The sequence below is a fragment of the Ranitomeya variabilis genome, chromosome 1, assembly GCF_051348905.1.
Source record: "Ranitomeya variabilis isolate aRanVar5 chromosome 1, aRanVar5.hap1, whole genome shotgun sequence".
NCBI classification, from domain to species: Eukaryota; Metazoa; Chordata; class Amphibia; order Anura; family Dendrobatidae; genus Ranitomeya; species Ranitomeya variabilis.
In genome coordinates, this window is record NC_135232.1 from 345,126,036 (window position 1) to 345,144,120 (window position 18,085).

General features: G+C 41.0%; 1 protein-coding gene across 1 annotated transcript in view; it reads right to left on the bottom strand.

Annotated features, from left to right (window-relative positions):
- Positions 1-18,085, bottom strand: part of SLC35D2 (solute carrier family 35 member D2) — a 186,289-nt gene that overhangs the window by 53,619 nt on the left and 114,585 nt on the right. The window contains exon 8 of the mRNA XM_077299652.1: positions 12,705-12,797. Coding sequence (XP_077155767.1) covers positions 12,705-12,797 — 93 coding nt within the window. The remainder of the gene's footprint in view (positions 1-12,704; positions 12,798-18,085) is intronic.

Consider the following 18,085-nt stretch of genomic DNA (forward strand, 5'->3'; position numbering starts at 1 on the left):
TTGGTTGGTGGTAGTTTTATATTGTCAGCATGTTTGTTTCTGTGTAGCTCTGACAAAGATCTGTAATAGATCGAAACGCGTAGCTCGTTTCCCGTTGTTATGGAGAGCATTGCAGCCTGTGTTTTAATAATTTTCCAATAAAGGATTGAATTTTATACAAACATCTTGGAGCTGGAATCAACTTTCGTTTTCTACTATTGCAAATTACCACGTGGATCGGCGTGGAGGTTCCGTGCACCTGTCCATGGCTGTCTGGTGAGCTGGCTTCTCTCTTTTTTTTTTGTCATTAAGGACTGAAAGACAGAAGGTGCATTAGAAAGGCCGAAAGGCATTACCAAATACTCAAAATGGCCCTCAGGCGTATTAAATGCGGTTTTCCACTCATCCCCCTGCTTAATTCGCACCAAATTATACGCCCCACGAAGATCAATCTTAGAGAACCACTTAGCCCTCCTTATGCGAGCAAACAAATCAGTCAGCAAAGGCAACGGATACTGATATTTGACTGTAATTTTATTCAGGAGTCGATAATCAATACAAGGCCTCAGAGAGCCATCCTTTTTAGAGACAAAGAAAAAAACGGCTCCTAAAGGTGATGAAGAAGGACGAATATGTCCCTTTTCCAGGGACTCCTTAATATACTCGCGCATAGCAGCATGTTCAGGTACAGATAGGTTAAACAAACGACCCTTTGGAAATTTACTGCCAGGAATCAGATCTATAGCGCAATCACAATCCCTGTGAGGAGGGAGTGAACCAATCTTAGGCTCTTCAAAAATATCACGATAATCAGACAAAAATGCCGGAATCTCAGATGGAATAGATGACGAAATGGGCACCATAGGAGTGTCCCCATGAGCCCCCCGACATCCCCAGCTTAACACAGACATAGCTTTCCAGTCAAGGACTGGGTTATGAGACTGTAACCATGGTAATCCAAGCACCAAAACATCATGTAAATTGTACAACACAAGGAAGCGAATCACCTCCTGATGGTCTGGAGTCATACGCATAGTCACTTGCGTCCAGAACTGTGGTTTATTACAAGCCAAAGGTGTAGAATCAATACCCTTCAGAGGTATAGGGACTTCCAGAGGCTCTAAATCAAACCCACAGCGCCTGGCAAAGGACCAGTCCATAAGACTCAGAGCGGCGCCAGAGTCCACATAGGCATCCACGGTAATAACTGATAATGAACAAATCAAGGTTACAGACAAAATAAATTTGGACTGTAAAGTGCCAATTGAAATAGACTTGTCAACCTTCCTAGTACGTTTAGAGCATGCCGATATAACATGAGCAGAATCACCACAATAGAAGCATAACCCATTTTTACGCCTATAATTCTGCCGCTCGCTTCTGGACATAATTCTGTCACATTGCATTTTCTCTGGCGTCTCTTCAGAAGATACCGCCAAATGGTGCACGGGTTTGCGATCCCGCAAACGCCGATCAATCTGAATTGCCATTGTCATGGACTCATTCAGACCTGTAGGCGCAGGGAACCCGACCATAACATCTTTAACGGCATCAGAAAGGCCCTCTCTGAAATTTGCCGCTAAGGCGCACTCATTCCACTGAGTAAGCACAGACCATTTACGAAATTTTTGGCAGTATATCTCAGCTTCATCTTGCCCTTGAGATAGGGCCATCAAAGCTTTTTCAGCTTGAATCTCCAAATTAGGTTCCTCATAAAGCAACCCTAAAGCCAGGAAAAACGCATCCACATTGAGCAACGCAGGATCCCCTGGTGCCAATGAAAATGCCCAATTTTGAGGGTCACCTCGCAGCAAAGAAATTACAATCTTAACCTGCTGGACAGGATCTCCTGAGGAGTGAGGTCTGAGAGAAAGGAATAATTTACAATTATATTTGAAATTCAGAAACCGAGATCTATCTCCGGAAAACACCTCTGGTGTAGGGATTTTAGGTTCAGAAATAGGAGTATGCATAACAAAATCTTGTAAATTTTGAACCTTCGTAGCAAGATTATTTAAACCTGCAGCCAAACTCTGAGGATCCATCTTTAAACAGGTGAGCTCAGAGCCATTCAAGGATTATAAGGAGAGAAAGGCAAAGGCAGTAATTAGAGCTGAAATACAACTGATCCAACTATGGAGCAAGCATAGGGAAAAAGAAAAAAAAAAATTTACAGACTTCCTTTTTCTCTCCTTTCTTCTGCCAATAAGTTTAACACATGGCCGGTCATACTGTCATGGTTCCCAATGGCAAGGGAACGTAAGAAACATATAAATAACGAACGAGCTCTCGGGTGATGGAAACTCGAGTTGACCGTGAGCTAAATCTACCACACAACTAATAGTAGCCAGGGAGCATACCTACGGCTTCCTAAATGCCACACGCCAGCCGGAGGACTAACTAAGCCTGGTAGAGGAAGAAACAGACCTGGCTTACCTCTAGGGAAATACCCCAAAAGATGATAGCAGCCCCCCACATGTAATAACGGTGAAATAAGAGGAAAAGACATACACAGTATGAAAGTAGATTTAGCAAAGAGAGGTCCACTTACTAGATAGCAGAAGGATACAAAAGAGGACTTCACGGTCAACTGAAAACCCTTTCAAAAAACCATCCTGAAATTACTTTAAGACTCCTGTGTCAACTCATGACACAGGAGTGGCAATTTCAGCCCGCAAGAGCTTCCAGCTACAGAGAATTACAAAAACTGCAAACTGGACTAAAGATACAAAACAAAAGGACAAAGTCCACTTAGCTGATCAGCAGACTAGTAGCAGGAACATGCAACCGAAGGCTCTGGTTACAATGATGACCGGCAAGGAAATGACTGGAGAGCAAGGCTAAATAGGAAACTCCCAAACGCTGATGGAAGCAGGTGAACAGAAGCAGCAAAGTGCAAACAAGTCACCAGTACCACCAGCAACCACCAGGGGAGCCCAAAAAGCGGATACACAACAATCTCCGATCAGTGTTCTCTCTGTTTGAGATGAAAGTTTAGAGGGACGGCCGGGTCTTGGTAGATTTGCAGTGGTATGATACTCCTTCCATTTCAATATGATCGCTTGCACAGTGCTCCTTGGGATGTTTAAAGTTTTGGAAATCATTTTGTATCCAAATCTGGCTTTAAACTTCTCCACAACAGTATCACGGACCTGCATGTTGTTTTCCTTGGTCTTCATGATGCTCTCTGTGCTTCAAACAGAACCCAGAGACTATCACAGAGCAGATCAGAGACTTGATTACACACAGGTGGATTATATTTATCAACATTGGGTATTTAGGACAACATTGGATCATTCAGAGATCTACAATGAACTTCTGGAGTGAGTTTGCTGCACTGAAAGTAAAGGGGCAGAATAATATTGCACGCCCCACTTTTCAGTTTTTGAATTTCCACAAAAATGTAAAATAACCAATAAATTTTGTTCAACTTCACAATTGTGTTCCACTTGTTGTTGATTCTTCACCAAAAATTTACATTTGGTATCTTTATGTTTGAAGCATGATATGTGGGAAAAGGTTGAAAAGTTCCAAGGAGCCGAATACTTTACATCCTGCTAGAGAAAAAAAAATGTCTCCACAAAGATGGCGCCAATGGTGCCTGCTCAGTAGCATCTATCAGCGATCCGATAGATGGTAATTTGCAGGCGCCACAGGTGCCATCTTGCTAGAGGGAAAAAAATTGTCTCAACCAAGATGGCACCAGCAGTGCCTACTCAACATCATCTATCAGATCGCTGTATTTCATCAACCAAGGTATAATTTAAATCAGTATAATGGCGCCAACCTGACATTGTCTGTAGGTTACTCAGCACAATCCTGCTGACAGGTTCCCTTTAATGGTCCCCACAGTAGCTTCCACACTGTGCAATAGCATCTGTACTGTTTAATGGCTCACAAAGTAGTCTACAAACTGTATAATGGTTCTAGTATTAGGTCCCTCCCATATTAGTCCCCACACACTGTATGACAGCCCCCACCGTATGCTCCAAATGTTATAATGGACCCCACATGAGGTCCACGCTATATAATGGCCCTCACACATTATGGAGGCCTAAGAGAGTAGTACCGTAACCTTCACATTGTATGACGGGGGCTCCCACAGTAATCCTCTCATTGTATAAAGGCCTCCTACAGTAGCCCCCACACTGCATGAGGACGCCCCACAGTAGCCACCACACTGTGTAAGGGCCCCCCCACAGGAGTCCCTAAAAAGTAGCCCCCATACTTTATGATGTCCCCACAATCATATGATGCCCCAATCCTTTATGATGTCCCCATACATTTTAATTAAGATAAAAAACATCATGTACTCGCCTAATCCAGGATCCTTATGGGTCCTCCTGCAAAGCGCTGGCGCACTCAATGGACATCAGAGGCACGGCGTAATTACATCACTGTGCGGGGACTCTGACCCTGTTTGAGCGCCAGCACCTCTGTCCCTGCATCACTCTGCTGTTCTGTAAACCACAGGCATAGAGCGACCTGGGGTCTACTGAAATAAGAAAGGTAGTCAATGGAGGTCATGACTCCCTGCTCTACTGCACAGTTTAGCTATCTTGATTTTAGCAGTTAAGGATAGCAGGTAGCTTCGGGTGGGTCCCTCTGAGCAGGAGGCCTGGAGCAACTATACCTGTAGTAGCCACGATACTGGGGGGCCTATTATGGTATCATAGTATGTGCCTCTTATTGGTTAGTCACATTCATTACAGACTAGTTAAAGGTGTGAATTGGATTACCGTATACTATTAAAAATTATATTTACAAATATTTGATAAAGCCCTTTGTTACACTTACTTATTAGCTTTAACTGTATTAATTCTGAGCAGTATTCATTTCAAAAGGTTTACATGTGGCACATTTCTATTTATTCCATTTGTAATGTTTTTATTCTGGCATTTTTAAAGTGCTATAGGGTAACATATGGGGATAAAAATGAACAAATGTTTAAAAAAAAAACAACCCACTAGAAAAAAAAAAACGGCAGTGTTGATAGTGCTTTTTCTATTTCCCTATAGACATTCATGTAAAATGTTGTTGAGATATTTGAACCCCCCCAAAAAAATCAGGAAAAAGACTTTATGCATAAACCACACGAATACTGCATTAAATGGTAAAACAATGGTCAAGAAGTCATGAGAGTACTCAGGCCAAGCTTTCCTTGAACTCAGCTATGTATCAATTTGGCTTGAGGTCTTGTTTAGTCGAGAGTATTACACAGACATGCTGTTTGAGTTAAAAATCACATAAAAACATGTAAAAGTTTGGGCACCCTGGTCAAAATTATTGTTTTTGTGAACAGATAAGCAAGTTGCAGATGAAATGATTTCTACAAGGGATAAAGTTAAAGATGACACATTTACTTTATATTTTAGGCAAAAAAATATTTATATATAGTCATTTTTTACAAGTTCAGTTTTGTAGATTTCTGAGCTCAGATAACTTTGATGAATGTTTCAGAGCTTAATTACCTTGTTAGGGTTATGGCTTGTTCACTGCTGTTGTTAGGAAAGGCCAGGTGATGCAAATTTCCCAGCTTTATAAAAGCCCAACCTCCTCTAACCTTGTGTCAAAAAACAGCAGCCATGGGTTCTTCTAAGCAGCTGCCTAGCACTCTGAAAATGAAAATGGTGGGGCCCACAAAGCAGGAAAAGGCTATAAGAAGATAGGAAAGCGTTTTCAAGTTACCCTTTCCTCAGCTCGAAATGTAATTAATAACTGGCAGTTAACAGAAACATTGGAGGTCAAGATAAGGTCTGGAAGCCCAAGCAAAATTTCATTGAAAGCTGCTTGTAGGATTGCTAGAGAGGCAAATCAAAACCCTCACCTGAAGACCTTCATAAAGCTGCAATCATACGATCGCCTGTGCTACACACAGAAATGCTCACTTGCTATGAGCGCCGACTGCTGGGCGGCACTCATAGCTATCCGACTATGACTACCACAGTGGTCTCCTGCAGTCCCAGGGTTGTCATGCTAACCTATCAGTGACACAGGCACTTCCGGCACGATCGCAATTCCACCCGCGACTGTTAGGGGCACATGTCAGCTGCTGAAAAAGATGTGGACTCGCCACCGGAGCCCACATCAAAATGAGAGATCCAACATGCGCTGTACATGTACGGTGCATGTCGTGAAGGGGTTAAGCATGGGGGTGGATCAATCTTGCTTTGGGTTTGTGTTGCGGCCAATGGCATGGGGAACATTTCACTGGTAGAGGGGAAAATGGATTCAATGAAATTTGAACAAATTCTTGATGCAAACATAACACCATCTGTAAAAATGCTGAAGTGAATTACTTCTACAAATGGATAATGGTCCCAAACACACGTCAAGCTGAAGGTTTTACAATGGCCCTCACAGTCCCCTGTTCTGAAAATCATTGAAAATCTATGGCTAGACCTCAAAATAGTAGTGTATGCAAGACAACCCAGAACTGGATTAAATTTCCAAGAAAGAATGGATGAAAATCCCTTAAGTAAGAACTGAAAGACTCTTGGCGGGCTACAAAAAGCATTTAAAGCTGTGATACTTGCAAGGCTGGTGCTACTAAGTACTAATCAAGCAGGGTGCCAAAAGTTTTGCATTGTCTCATTTTCCTTTATGTAATTTTTAAAATGTAAAAGATGCAAAAAAAATGTCCTGCCTAAAATACAAAGGAAATGTGTTATCTTTAACTTTAGGCCTTTTAGAGATCATTGCATCTTCAACTTGCTTAACTGTTTGCAATAACAGTAATTTTGACCAGGAGGGGTCCCAAATTTTACATGCTACTACAGCACACTAAGCAATGTTAATCAATATTATTTTTTCCTAACTGAATTGAAAAACTACTGTTTTTTTAAACTTGCAGCTTGTCAATTCTTAGTGTTTTTTCACCATTTGAAAGCAACGAGTAAGTGAAAAAGAGCAGCAAAAATGTTGCCATCAGTTTTTGCAGCATTTTAATGAAAAAAGCATAGACAGCAGTCAGTGAAACCCATTTATTTTGTGATTATCCCAAGTTTAGACCATTATGTCTTGGTATCTTCACACGAGCATGGATGTTACTATTAGTACAGATTAATTAAATTAGTGACACATGTTAGAGTATACAATGCCTGACCTACTTAAACCCTTAATCCCATATGATGTACTATCCCATCGAGGTGACCTGGGACTTAATTCCCAGGGACGGGATAGTACGTCATAGGCGATCGGCTGCGCTCACGGGGGGAGCGCGGCCGATCGCCGCCGGGTTGTCAGCTGGTTATCCCCCGGAACACTGCAATCAAACATGATCACAGTGTTCCGGCGGCATAAGGAAGCATCGCGCATGGAGGGGGCTCCCTGCGTGCTTCCCTGAGACCCTCGGAACAACGCGATGTGATCACGTTGTTCCGAGCGTCTCCTCCGTCCTCCACCCGGCAGGCCCCGGATCCAAAATGGCCACGGGGCTCCTTCCGGGCCCTGCAGGGAGGTGGCTTGCAAGCGCCTGCTGAGATCAGCCTCCTGCACTGCCTGTCAGATCGCTGATCTGACACAGTGCTTTGCAAAGTGTCAGATCAGCAATCTGACACTTTAGCATGATGTTCCACCCTGGGACAAAGTAAAAAAGTTAAAAAATATATATTTACATGTGTAAAGAAAAATAAAAAATCCTAAATAAAGAAAAAAAAATATTGTTCCAATAAATACATTTCTTTATCTAAATAAAAAAAACCAAAACAATAAAAGTACACATGTTTAGTATCGCCACGTCCGTAACAACCCGACCTATAAAACTGTCCCACCAGTTAACCCCTTCAGTGAACACCGTAAAAAAAAAAAAAAAAAAAACGAGGCAAAAAACAACGCTTTATTATCATACCACCGAACAAAAAGTGGACCACGCGATCAAAAAGATGGATATAAATAAACATGGTACCACTGAAAACATCATCTTGTCCCACAAAAAATAGAGCCACCATACAGCATCATCAGCGAAAAAATAAAAAAAAAATTGGTCCTCAGAATAAAGCGATGCAAAAATAATTATTTTTTTATATAAAATAGTTTTAATCGTATAAAAGCGCCAAAACAGAAAAAAATTATATAAATGAGGTATCGCTGTAATCGTACTAACCCGAAGAATAAAACTGCTTTATCAATTTTATCAAACGCGGAATGGTATAAACGCCCTCTCCAAAAGAAATTCATGAATTGCTGGTTTTTGGTCATTCTGCCTCACAAAAATCGGAATAAAAAGCGATCAAAAAATGTCATGTGCCCGAAAATGGTACCAATACAAACGTCAACTCGTCCCGCAAAAAACAAGGCCTCAAATGAGTCTGTGGACGAAAATATGGCAAAAATTATAGCTCTGAAAATGTGGAGACGCAAAAACTATTTTTTGCAATAAAAAGTGTCTTTTAGTGTGTGACAGCTGACAATCATAAAAATCTGCTAAAAAACCCCCCGCTATAAATAGTAAATCAAACCCCCCTTCATCATCCCCTTAGTTAGGGAAAAATAATAAAATTAAAAAAAATGTATTTATTTCCATTTTCCCATTAGGGTTAGGGTTAGGGTTGGGGCTAAAGTTAGGGTTAGGGCTACAGTTATGGTTGGGGCTAAAGTTAGGGTTAGGGTTGGGGCTAAAGCTAGGGTTAGGGCTACAGTTAGGTTTGAGGCTACAGTTAGTGTTGGGGCTAAAGTTAGGGTTAGGGTTGGGGCTAAAGTTAGGGTTAGGGTTGGGGCTAAAGTTAGGGTTAGGGTTGGGGCTAAAGTTAGGGTTAGGGTTGGGGCTAAAGTTAGAGTTAGGGTTGGGGTTAAAATGTTAGGGTTAGAGTTGGGGCTAAAGTTAGGGTTAGGGTTGGGGCTAAAGTTAGAGTTAGGGTTGGGGCTAAAGTTAGGGTTAAGGCAACATTTAGGGTTTGGGCTAAAGTTAGGGTTAGAGTTGGGGCTAAAGTTAGGGTTGGGGCTAAAGTTAGGGTTGGGGCTAAAGTTAGGGTTAGGGTTGGGGCTAAATTTAGAGCTAGGGTTGGGGCTAAAGTTAGGGCTAAGGCTTGGATTACATTTACGGTTGGGATTAGGGTTGAGATTAGGGTTAGGGGTGTGTTCGGGATAGGGTTAGAATTAGAATTGAGGGGTTTCCCCTGTTTAGGCACATCAGGGGCTCTCCAAACGCGACATGGCATTCGATCTCAATTCCAGACAATTCTGCGTTGAAAAAGTAAAACAGTGCTCCTTCCCTTTCGACCTCTCCCGTGCAGCCAAACAGGGGTTTACCCCAAAATATGGGGTATCAGCATACTCAGGACAAATTGGACAACAACTTTTGGGGTCCAATTTCTCCTGTTGCCCTTGGGAAAATACAAAACTGAGGGCTAAAAACATTTTTTGTGGAAAAAAAAGTTTTATTTTCACGGCTCTGCATTATAAACTGTAGTGAAACACTTGGGGGTTCATAGTTCTCACATCACATCTAGATAAGTTCCTTAGGGGGTCTACTTTCCAAAATGGTGTCACTTTTGGGGGTTTCCACTGTTTAGGCACATCACGGGCTCTCAAAACGCGACATGGCATCCTATCTTAATTCCAGTCAATTTTGCATTGAAAAGTCAAACGGCGCTTTTTCCCTTCCGTGCTCTGCCATGCGCCCAAACAGTGGTTTACCCCCACATATGGGATATCAGCATACTCAGGATAATTTGCACAACAACTTTTGGCGTCCAATTTCTTCTATTACCCTTGGGAAAATAAAAAATTGGGGGCGAAATGATCAATTTTTAAAAAAATATGATTTTTTATTTTTACGGCTCTACATTATAAACTTCTGTGAAGCACTTGGTGGGTCAAAGTGCTCACCACATATCTAGATAAGTTCCTTAGGGGGTCTACTTTCCAAAATGGTGTCACTTGTGGGGGATTTCAATGTTTAGGCACATCAGGGGCTCTCCAAACGCGACATGGTGTCCTATTTCAATTCCAGTCAATTTCGCATTGAAAAGTTAAACGGCGCTCCTTCCCTTCCCTTCCAAACAGTGGTTTACCCCCACATATGGGGTATCAGCGTACTCGTGACAAATTGTACAACAACTTTTGGGGTCCAATTTCTCCTGATACCCTTAGTAAAATAAAACAAATTGGAGCTGAAGTAAATTTTTTGTGAAAAAAAGATAAATGTTCATTTTTTTTAAAAACATTCCAAAAATTCAGGTGAAACACCTGAAGGGTTAATAAACTTCTTGAATGTGGTTTTGAGCACCTTGAGGGGTGCAGTTTTTAGAATGGTGTCACACTTGGTTATTTTCTATCATATAGACCCCTCAAAGTTACTTCAAATGTTATGTAGTCCCTAAAAAAAATGGTGTTGTAAAAATGAGAAATTGCTGGTCAAATTTTAACCCTTATAACCCCCTAACAAAAAATAACTTTGTTTCCAAAATTGTGCTGATGTAAAGTAGACATGTGGGAAATGTTAATTATTATGTATTTTGTGTGACATATCTCTGTGATTTAAGGGCATAAAAATTCAAAGTTGGAAAAATTGCGAAATTTTCAAAATTTTCACCAAATTTCCATTTTTTTCACAAATAAACGCAGGTAATATCAAATAAATGTTACCACTATCATGAAGTACAATATGTCACGAGAAAAGTGAGAATCATCAGGATCCATTGAAGCATTCCAGAGTTATAACCTCATAAAAGGACAGTGGTCAGAATTGTAAAAATTGGCCCGGTCATTAACGTGCAAACCACCCTTGGGGGTAATGTCCTACCAACAAGTGAAATTGAATAATGACTGACCAACTCAATGCCCTACCAATGTGTTAAAGTAGACAGTGCCTGACCAACTGAATGCCCTGCCAATGTCTTGAGTAAACTATGCCTGACCAATCCAACTGCCCCCCATGTTTTCACATTTGCTGCTGTGTATTTTTACATGAACTCATATGAACTTTTTCCAGTAAATTTGATCAAATTGTTATTTTTTCCAAAAATGTTTTATGGTGTCACATACAAGGCATTTCTGGCCTAACATCTTGCGTTGCTCATGCTTGTATGGTGGAAGCAAAACTGAACTTTGGGATCCTGAAAAACAAGGCAAGAAAACCAGCAAAAAAAATGCAAAACCTGATTTTTGTCTGCAGCTTTTTTAATGCCAAGAGATCTGGTTTTGGCTGCAGAAAAGAAAAAAACTGCAAAAAAGCAACGATTCTACATTAGACTTCTGAATTTCATATGAGACATGCCTATTCAAGACTATGGGAGTGCAAACAAATAAAAATATAATACTAATAATCATAATAATAAGGATCCCACATTGATCATCTATATTGCATTCAATTTTTACTTATACATTGCCATTATTAACCTAGGAAACTATTCTTTGATCACTTACATTTTAAACTGTTGATGTATAAAAATAATATATAAATATATGTAAAAATTTGATACAAACATGATGCTTTAATGCCGATTTTTGAAACGTTTGTCTGAATTCTGCTTGAAAGGGTTGCCTGATCTTAAACTAGAAGTCTGCAGTCACCTTATGTGACTATGTGACTGCAAACTTGTGAATTATCACATAAATATCAGTGCACGCACTGCACACTGTGGGGATTCTCCGATGCCAGGATCAGTAGTTATGTCACTGCAAGTATGCAGTTTGAATACTCCCGGCCACTATCCGCCTAACTGGGCGCAGCCTCGCTCCATGCAAGTGTATTGATCAAGGCTAGAAAAAGTCTAGTTCAGGGGTGGGGAACCTCAGGCCCCAGGGCCATTTACAGCCCTCGATGACCTTTTATCAGGCCAGGCCCCCGAACAGATTCTCAGGGACGGAATTCTTGGGCAAGGAGCTGTATTTTGATTGCCACAAGCTCATTAATTTCTTGCTGCTCTGTTAGCACACACACATGCAGTGTTCAGTACTGAACACTGAAGGGCATGCAATGAAAGATTACGTCCTGAAACCAGTGCCAGAGTCAGGATGTACTTTGTGGGCGGAGTTTGTATGGCCCCCGAAGGATGGTATAAATATCCAAATGGCCCTTGGCAGAAAAAAGATACCCCACCCCTGGTCTAGTTGGATTATGGCTGGGAGTATGCAAATCACATACATACATATAGTCACATTACCGCCATTCCTGGCACCAGAGAATCCTCACAGCTCACAATACGTGTGATGTGAGGAATCATAAGTCAGCAGTCACATTGAGTAACTGCAGACTGCTAGTTTAAGATCGGATAACTCTTTCAATGCTGCAGATTTCAGTATTTTATCCAGGGAACTTTTGCAGAGGTATTCTGGCTCTGCCCAATTCTGCATCTGTCCTAATCGAATAAATAGGACATGTGTTAGATATGCTATGATCATGTCCAGCAGATTTCAGTATAGACATGATACCACTGGTCCTTCCAATGCAGAAGTAAGCAGAGTCAGAATACCCCTTTAATATAATATAATATTTAGACAGTTTTTTTTAAGATAAAAAGTGAATATTTTGGATTTGTTTTCAGATATGTTATCAATTTGCATACATCCGTCTGCATTTAGCTCCTCTGGTTTTTTCACCAACATTTCCAGGTGAGGTCTTGTTTTTAACATTTATATAGGAAGGGAAGGGGATGATTTTATAATTATGTAAAATTAGTGGTGATAAATTTAGATCACTTTAAAGGGAAAATTTAAAATTGATTAATCTTTCTTACATTATGTATGCAGGAAAATATTTGTTTCCATCAGAAAAAAATTACCTTTTCAAATTCCCCCATCCAGATCGTGTAAAGCAATGTAGGTAAAATCATGAAAGCAGCGTTATAAAAAAGGACTCCATATTTGCCAAGTTCCTATAAAAGAGACAAACTGTAAATCAACATCAGCAGAAATAAAACTCTCTAAATCAGACAAGGGGTTCCTATCCCTCCTGGAGTATCAGGTTTTAGTTTTGAGATTTTTCTGCCTAAAGCCCATATTTGTTTTCTTCAGCTTGCCAAAGTTCTGACCCTGTGATGTTTGTGTGGGCTGGGCCTATATCCTAGTCCCTTGCCCCTCTCTGCAGTTTGACCTGTGCCTTGGCCTTCTAGCTTTGACTTGCTCTCTGGATTTGTCATAAGTCACCGACCTTCCGTTTTATTCCTAGGACCAGAGCAGAATGTAGCTTTTCGGCTGCCTGACATGAAAACTAAAATGGCAACACCATACATCTCCCTCCCTCAAAAAAACATCCTATCCCAAAACAGAAAATATTAATAAGAAAAGTACACAAAATTAAATTAAAATAATACATATGCCTCAACATTGAAATTGCATCACCAAGAAGAAAAAGTCAATGAATTATAAAAATCTCAGGAGCAATAGACATAGTAATGATATGCAAATGATTAAAAGACTTTTTTTCAACATCTTAATTTATTCAGAATCAAGAACAAGTGCCTTGCTCAGATATACATGCACTTGGTTGTCTCAGGAATGTTGTGCTAGACTGACTGCAATTGGGAACACAAATCATCAAGATCCGTTGCTGGCTACTCTTTTTACCAGCTCCTACCAATGGTGCCCCACGTGTACTAGATGGGGGAGAAGTCTGAAGACATTATAGGCCATGACAGCTTGTTTAGGCCAGGCAAGCTGCTCACAATAGCATGAACAACATGTGGCCTGGTGACGTATTGAAAAGTGGCATCTGAGATACCTTCACGTTCCCTCATGAAGGCCTCTTCATGGCTTTGACCACATGGTCTCCATACAAATCTCTCATTGCATCTAAGACAAAATCAGGGCTTATCGTTGAAGATAAGATAGACCTGCATTCCAGCCTACATTGAAATTTTGCTCTGAACCATGATAGCCTTTGAGAGCGGTGGCATTAGGTTAATGGAAGACCTGTAGCTGTAGCACAGTGTGGAAACGCCTTCTGATAGTTTGTATAGACACTTTGATGCCTTAGTCTTAATATGTGATAGTGATACATTCTGTTCTATGTGCCATTCTTCAAATCTGATGAGACCAAGTGGGCCACTCCAGGAAGAGGCCTTCACAAGGGAAGACACAGTGGTCCTAGACAGCACCTTAAAAGATGCTCCTCTCTGCTTGCTCTAGGGCACATTGTGGCATTCACAGTTGCAACTTGCATAGTCAGGAGACCAAAGAGAAACACTGAAGAAATAGTCTGAATGAGTGTGGATTTATAACAAAAACTTAGGTGTCAAGTATGAAAATTGAATTTGTTCATTATAGTCAGTGGGGACTTTTGGGCTCCACTGTCTAAAGGTAAATCTGTCACTAAGTGCTTCCCATTGCTTTGTACCTATAATGGTCAGGAGAAGGGTTTAGCAGTAGAGTGTCCACAGCTTAATTTCTCACTGCAAAATGCAAATAAATTTATATAATTTATATAATGTGATTTTCTGGAGTTTATTTTTGATATTCTATCTCTCAATGTTAAAATTAATTTACCATTAAAATTATAAACTGTTCATGTCTTTGTCAGTGGACAAACTTAGAAAATCAGCAAGGGATCAAATACTTATTTCCCCCACTGTACAGGTGCCTGTCTTCAGAAGCATGAGCTGGGCATAATGTACTGGTGACTGCAATGGCAGTTTGCAATTTTCACTTGGCAACATCCACTGCTGCCTGTTTCTGGAAAGCATCCAAGGAGTCAAAATTGTCATTACATTTGTAGATAAATTCCCAATGGGCTATAATTTCCAATAAGGGGGTCACTTGAGGGGGGATTCTGCTTTTCTAGCACTTAGCGGTTCTTTATATGGAATCCGCAAACTATTCTAGGAAAATCTGTGCTCCAGGAGGAAAATAGCGCTACGTCCCTCCCGAGTCCCTTTGTATGGCTAAGCAGTACTATACAGCCACATACATATAGGGCATTTCAACATTCAACAGAAATTGAGGAACACATTTTGGTGCCATTTTTACCCATTTCCCAGCACGAAAATGTAAAACTTGGGGCTAACACACAATTTTGGTGGTAAAAATTATTTTTTCTTCACTGCCCAATGGTATAAAAGTCTGTGACACACCTGTGGTGTCAATATAATCACTGCACCCCCAGATGAATTTATTGAGAGGTTTAGTTTGTAAAATGGGGTCACTTATGGGGGGTCTGCTGTTCAGGCATCTCAGGGGCTCTGCCAATGTAACATGGCACCCTCAAACTAGTGCAGCAGAATCTGCACAGTAATATGGCGCTACTTCCCTTTTGAGCTTTGCACTGTGGTCAAAAGTAGTTTTCAACCACATACTGTATGGGGTATCGGTGAATGTAGGACAAATGTGCGCAACAAACTTTGGGGTCCATTTTTTCCTTTTGCCCTTGTGAAAATATAAAATTTGTAGCTAAAAAAGATTTTTGTGGGAAAAATGTAATTTTTTTTTTATTTTTACTGCTTAACATTATAAACTTCTGTGAAGCACCAGGGGGTTCAAGGTGCTCAATATACATCTTGATAAATTCCCGAAGGAACTTTTAGTTTCCAAAATTGTGTCATTTATGGGGTGTTTCCACTGTTTAGGTACATCAAAGGCTCTCCTAACACGACACAGCGTCCGCTAATTATTCCAACAAATTTTGCCTTCAAAAAGTAAAAATGCGCTCCTTCCCTTCCAAGCCCTGCCGTGCACCTTATCAGTAGTATTCCTCTGTATGTGGGGTTCCGGCGTACTCAGGAGAAATTGCACAACAAATTGTATAGAGCAATTTCTCCTGTTACCCTTATGAAAATGCAAAATGTGGAGCTAAAACAGATTTATCTGGGAAAAAATGTGATTTTTTTATTTTTTATTTTCATGGCTTTACATTATAAACTTTTGTGAAGCACCTGTGGATTCAAGGTGCTAAATACACATCTAGATTAGTTCCATAAGGGGTCTAGTTTCCAAAATGCCACTTGTTGGGGGTTTCTACTGTTTAGGCACATCAGGGGCTCTCCAAACGTGACATGGCGTCCACTAATTATTCCAGCAAATTTTACATTCAAAAAGTGAAATGGCGCTCCTTCCATTCTGAGTCCTGCCGTGCACCCAAACAGTAGAATTCCCCCACATATGGGGTATCAGCATGCTCAGGTGAAATTGCACAACAAATTGTATGGTCCATTTTCTGCTGTTACCCTTGCAAAAGTTAAAACAAATTAGGTCTAAAGGAAAATTTTTGTGAAAGAAAAGTAAATCTTTATTTTTTCCTTCCACATTCCGAAAATTCCCGTGAAGCACCTGAAGGGTTAATAAACTTCTTGAATGTGGTTTTGAGCACCTTGAGGGGTGCAGGTTTTAGAATGGTGTCACTTTTGGGTATTTTCTGTTATATAGGCCCCTCAAAGTCACTTAAAATGTGAGTTGGTCCCTAAAAAAATGGATTTGCAAATGTTGTTGTTAAAATGAGAAATCGCTGGTCAACTTTTAACCCTTATAACATCCTACCACAAAAAAATTATGTTTCAAAAATTGTGCTGATGTAAATTAGGTATGTGGGAAATGTTCTCTATTTTGTGCAATGTGACTCTAATTTAAGGGCATAAAAATTGAAAGTTTGAAAATTGCTAAATTTTTAAAATTGTTGCCAAATTTCCGTTTTTTTTCCACAAATAAACGCAAGTCATATCAAAGAAATTTTACCACTATCATAAAGTACAATATAATTTCTCATAAGTCTACTTTACATCAGCATAATTATTTAAACAGTTTGTTTTAGGGACTACATGACATTTGAAGTGACTTTCAGGGCCCTATATGACAGAAAATACCCAAAAATGACACCATTTTAAAAACCACATTCTTCACAGATATTAAAGCAATGTGAAAAAACACCGACTGTGGTGGAAAAACAATAAAACTTAACCTTTATTAATAATAATTAAATAATAATGTAATTGTGCTCGTGTGCAGTCTGTCCTAAATGACCCCTATAGGGGCTTCACAAAGGACACTAATATATATATCTCAAACAATTGGCACTGTATTTGCAATTAGATTAGTGAACATCCCCTGATATTGCGAGGAGACTTCTCCAGGAATCCTCTCTTATCGACAATAGATCGCTATTCCACTAAACCCTTATCTTGAGGATATACCATATTCTCATTTCTATTTATTAACAGCCAATTTCCGAACAAACTATCAGTAAACTAAAGTGTCAGACTGTCAATAGACTAAAATGCTAATGTATTGCACATATTCTCAAAAGGAGTGGCGATTCTCCATAATGCAGTGTCAATCTGTTGGACACATGTGGAGCGCCCCCACACCGCCGCAGGGCCGAGGGGTACCCGGAGCCGGGCCTCTGAGTCTCAGTCCTGGGGTTATCACGGTGGCTAGGCCCGGTCCGTGGTCCTGTCTGTCAGTGGGGGACGTCCGATGCAATAAGTGGGGTTAATGGTGGTGTAGCGGTGCAGGTCGCGGCAAATAACGAGGACACCAGGTTGCAGTCTCTTTACCTCTTTACTGGAGATCTCTGAGTCCTCAGTCCAGAATACGGTTCACCAGGCTGCGCAAGTCCGACCGGTCCAATGGCACCTCCAGAGTTCTCCTCACAGGTGGAAATCAGTGCCCTCCTTCTAGCGCTGTGTGTTGTAGTCCTTCCCTGCTGTGCTCACGGAAAGTACCCCACAACGGTTGTGTCTGTTTCTTAAGTTCCCTCACAACTCGATTACTTGATGTTCTTCTCGTATTCCATCCCGCCCTGTTATTCAGGTTGGAACGGCACCCGTTTGTCAGGTAGGCCTGGAGTTCTTCCGGGACCCTAGAGACGCCCCTCTCCCGCAATTGCCCCCCAAGACTTCATAGGTGATATGTGTTAGACAGCCCGCCTTAAACTGACTGCCCTGCCGCTGTTTGGAGTATGGCTTGAAGCTGTATGCTATTCCACTCCCTCGGCGTTCCGGCCACCGGTAGTGCGCCTCAGTAGGATGTTGCTCCGGTCTTACAGCATGACCCCTACTGGTATTCTCCTTTCGCTTGATCACGTTTCTCACTCAGCACAATCTATCTCGCTTCTAGTCCTTTCTTAGGGCACCGCCGCTATGCTGAGCAGGCACGGTCCCGTTACGTTCTTTCCAATGCCAAGCCTCTGTCAGGATCCCACCCCTGACAGAGGCCCTACTGTCTCTTCCTCCACAAC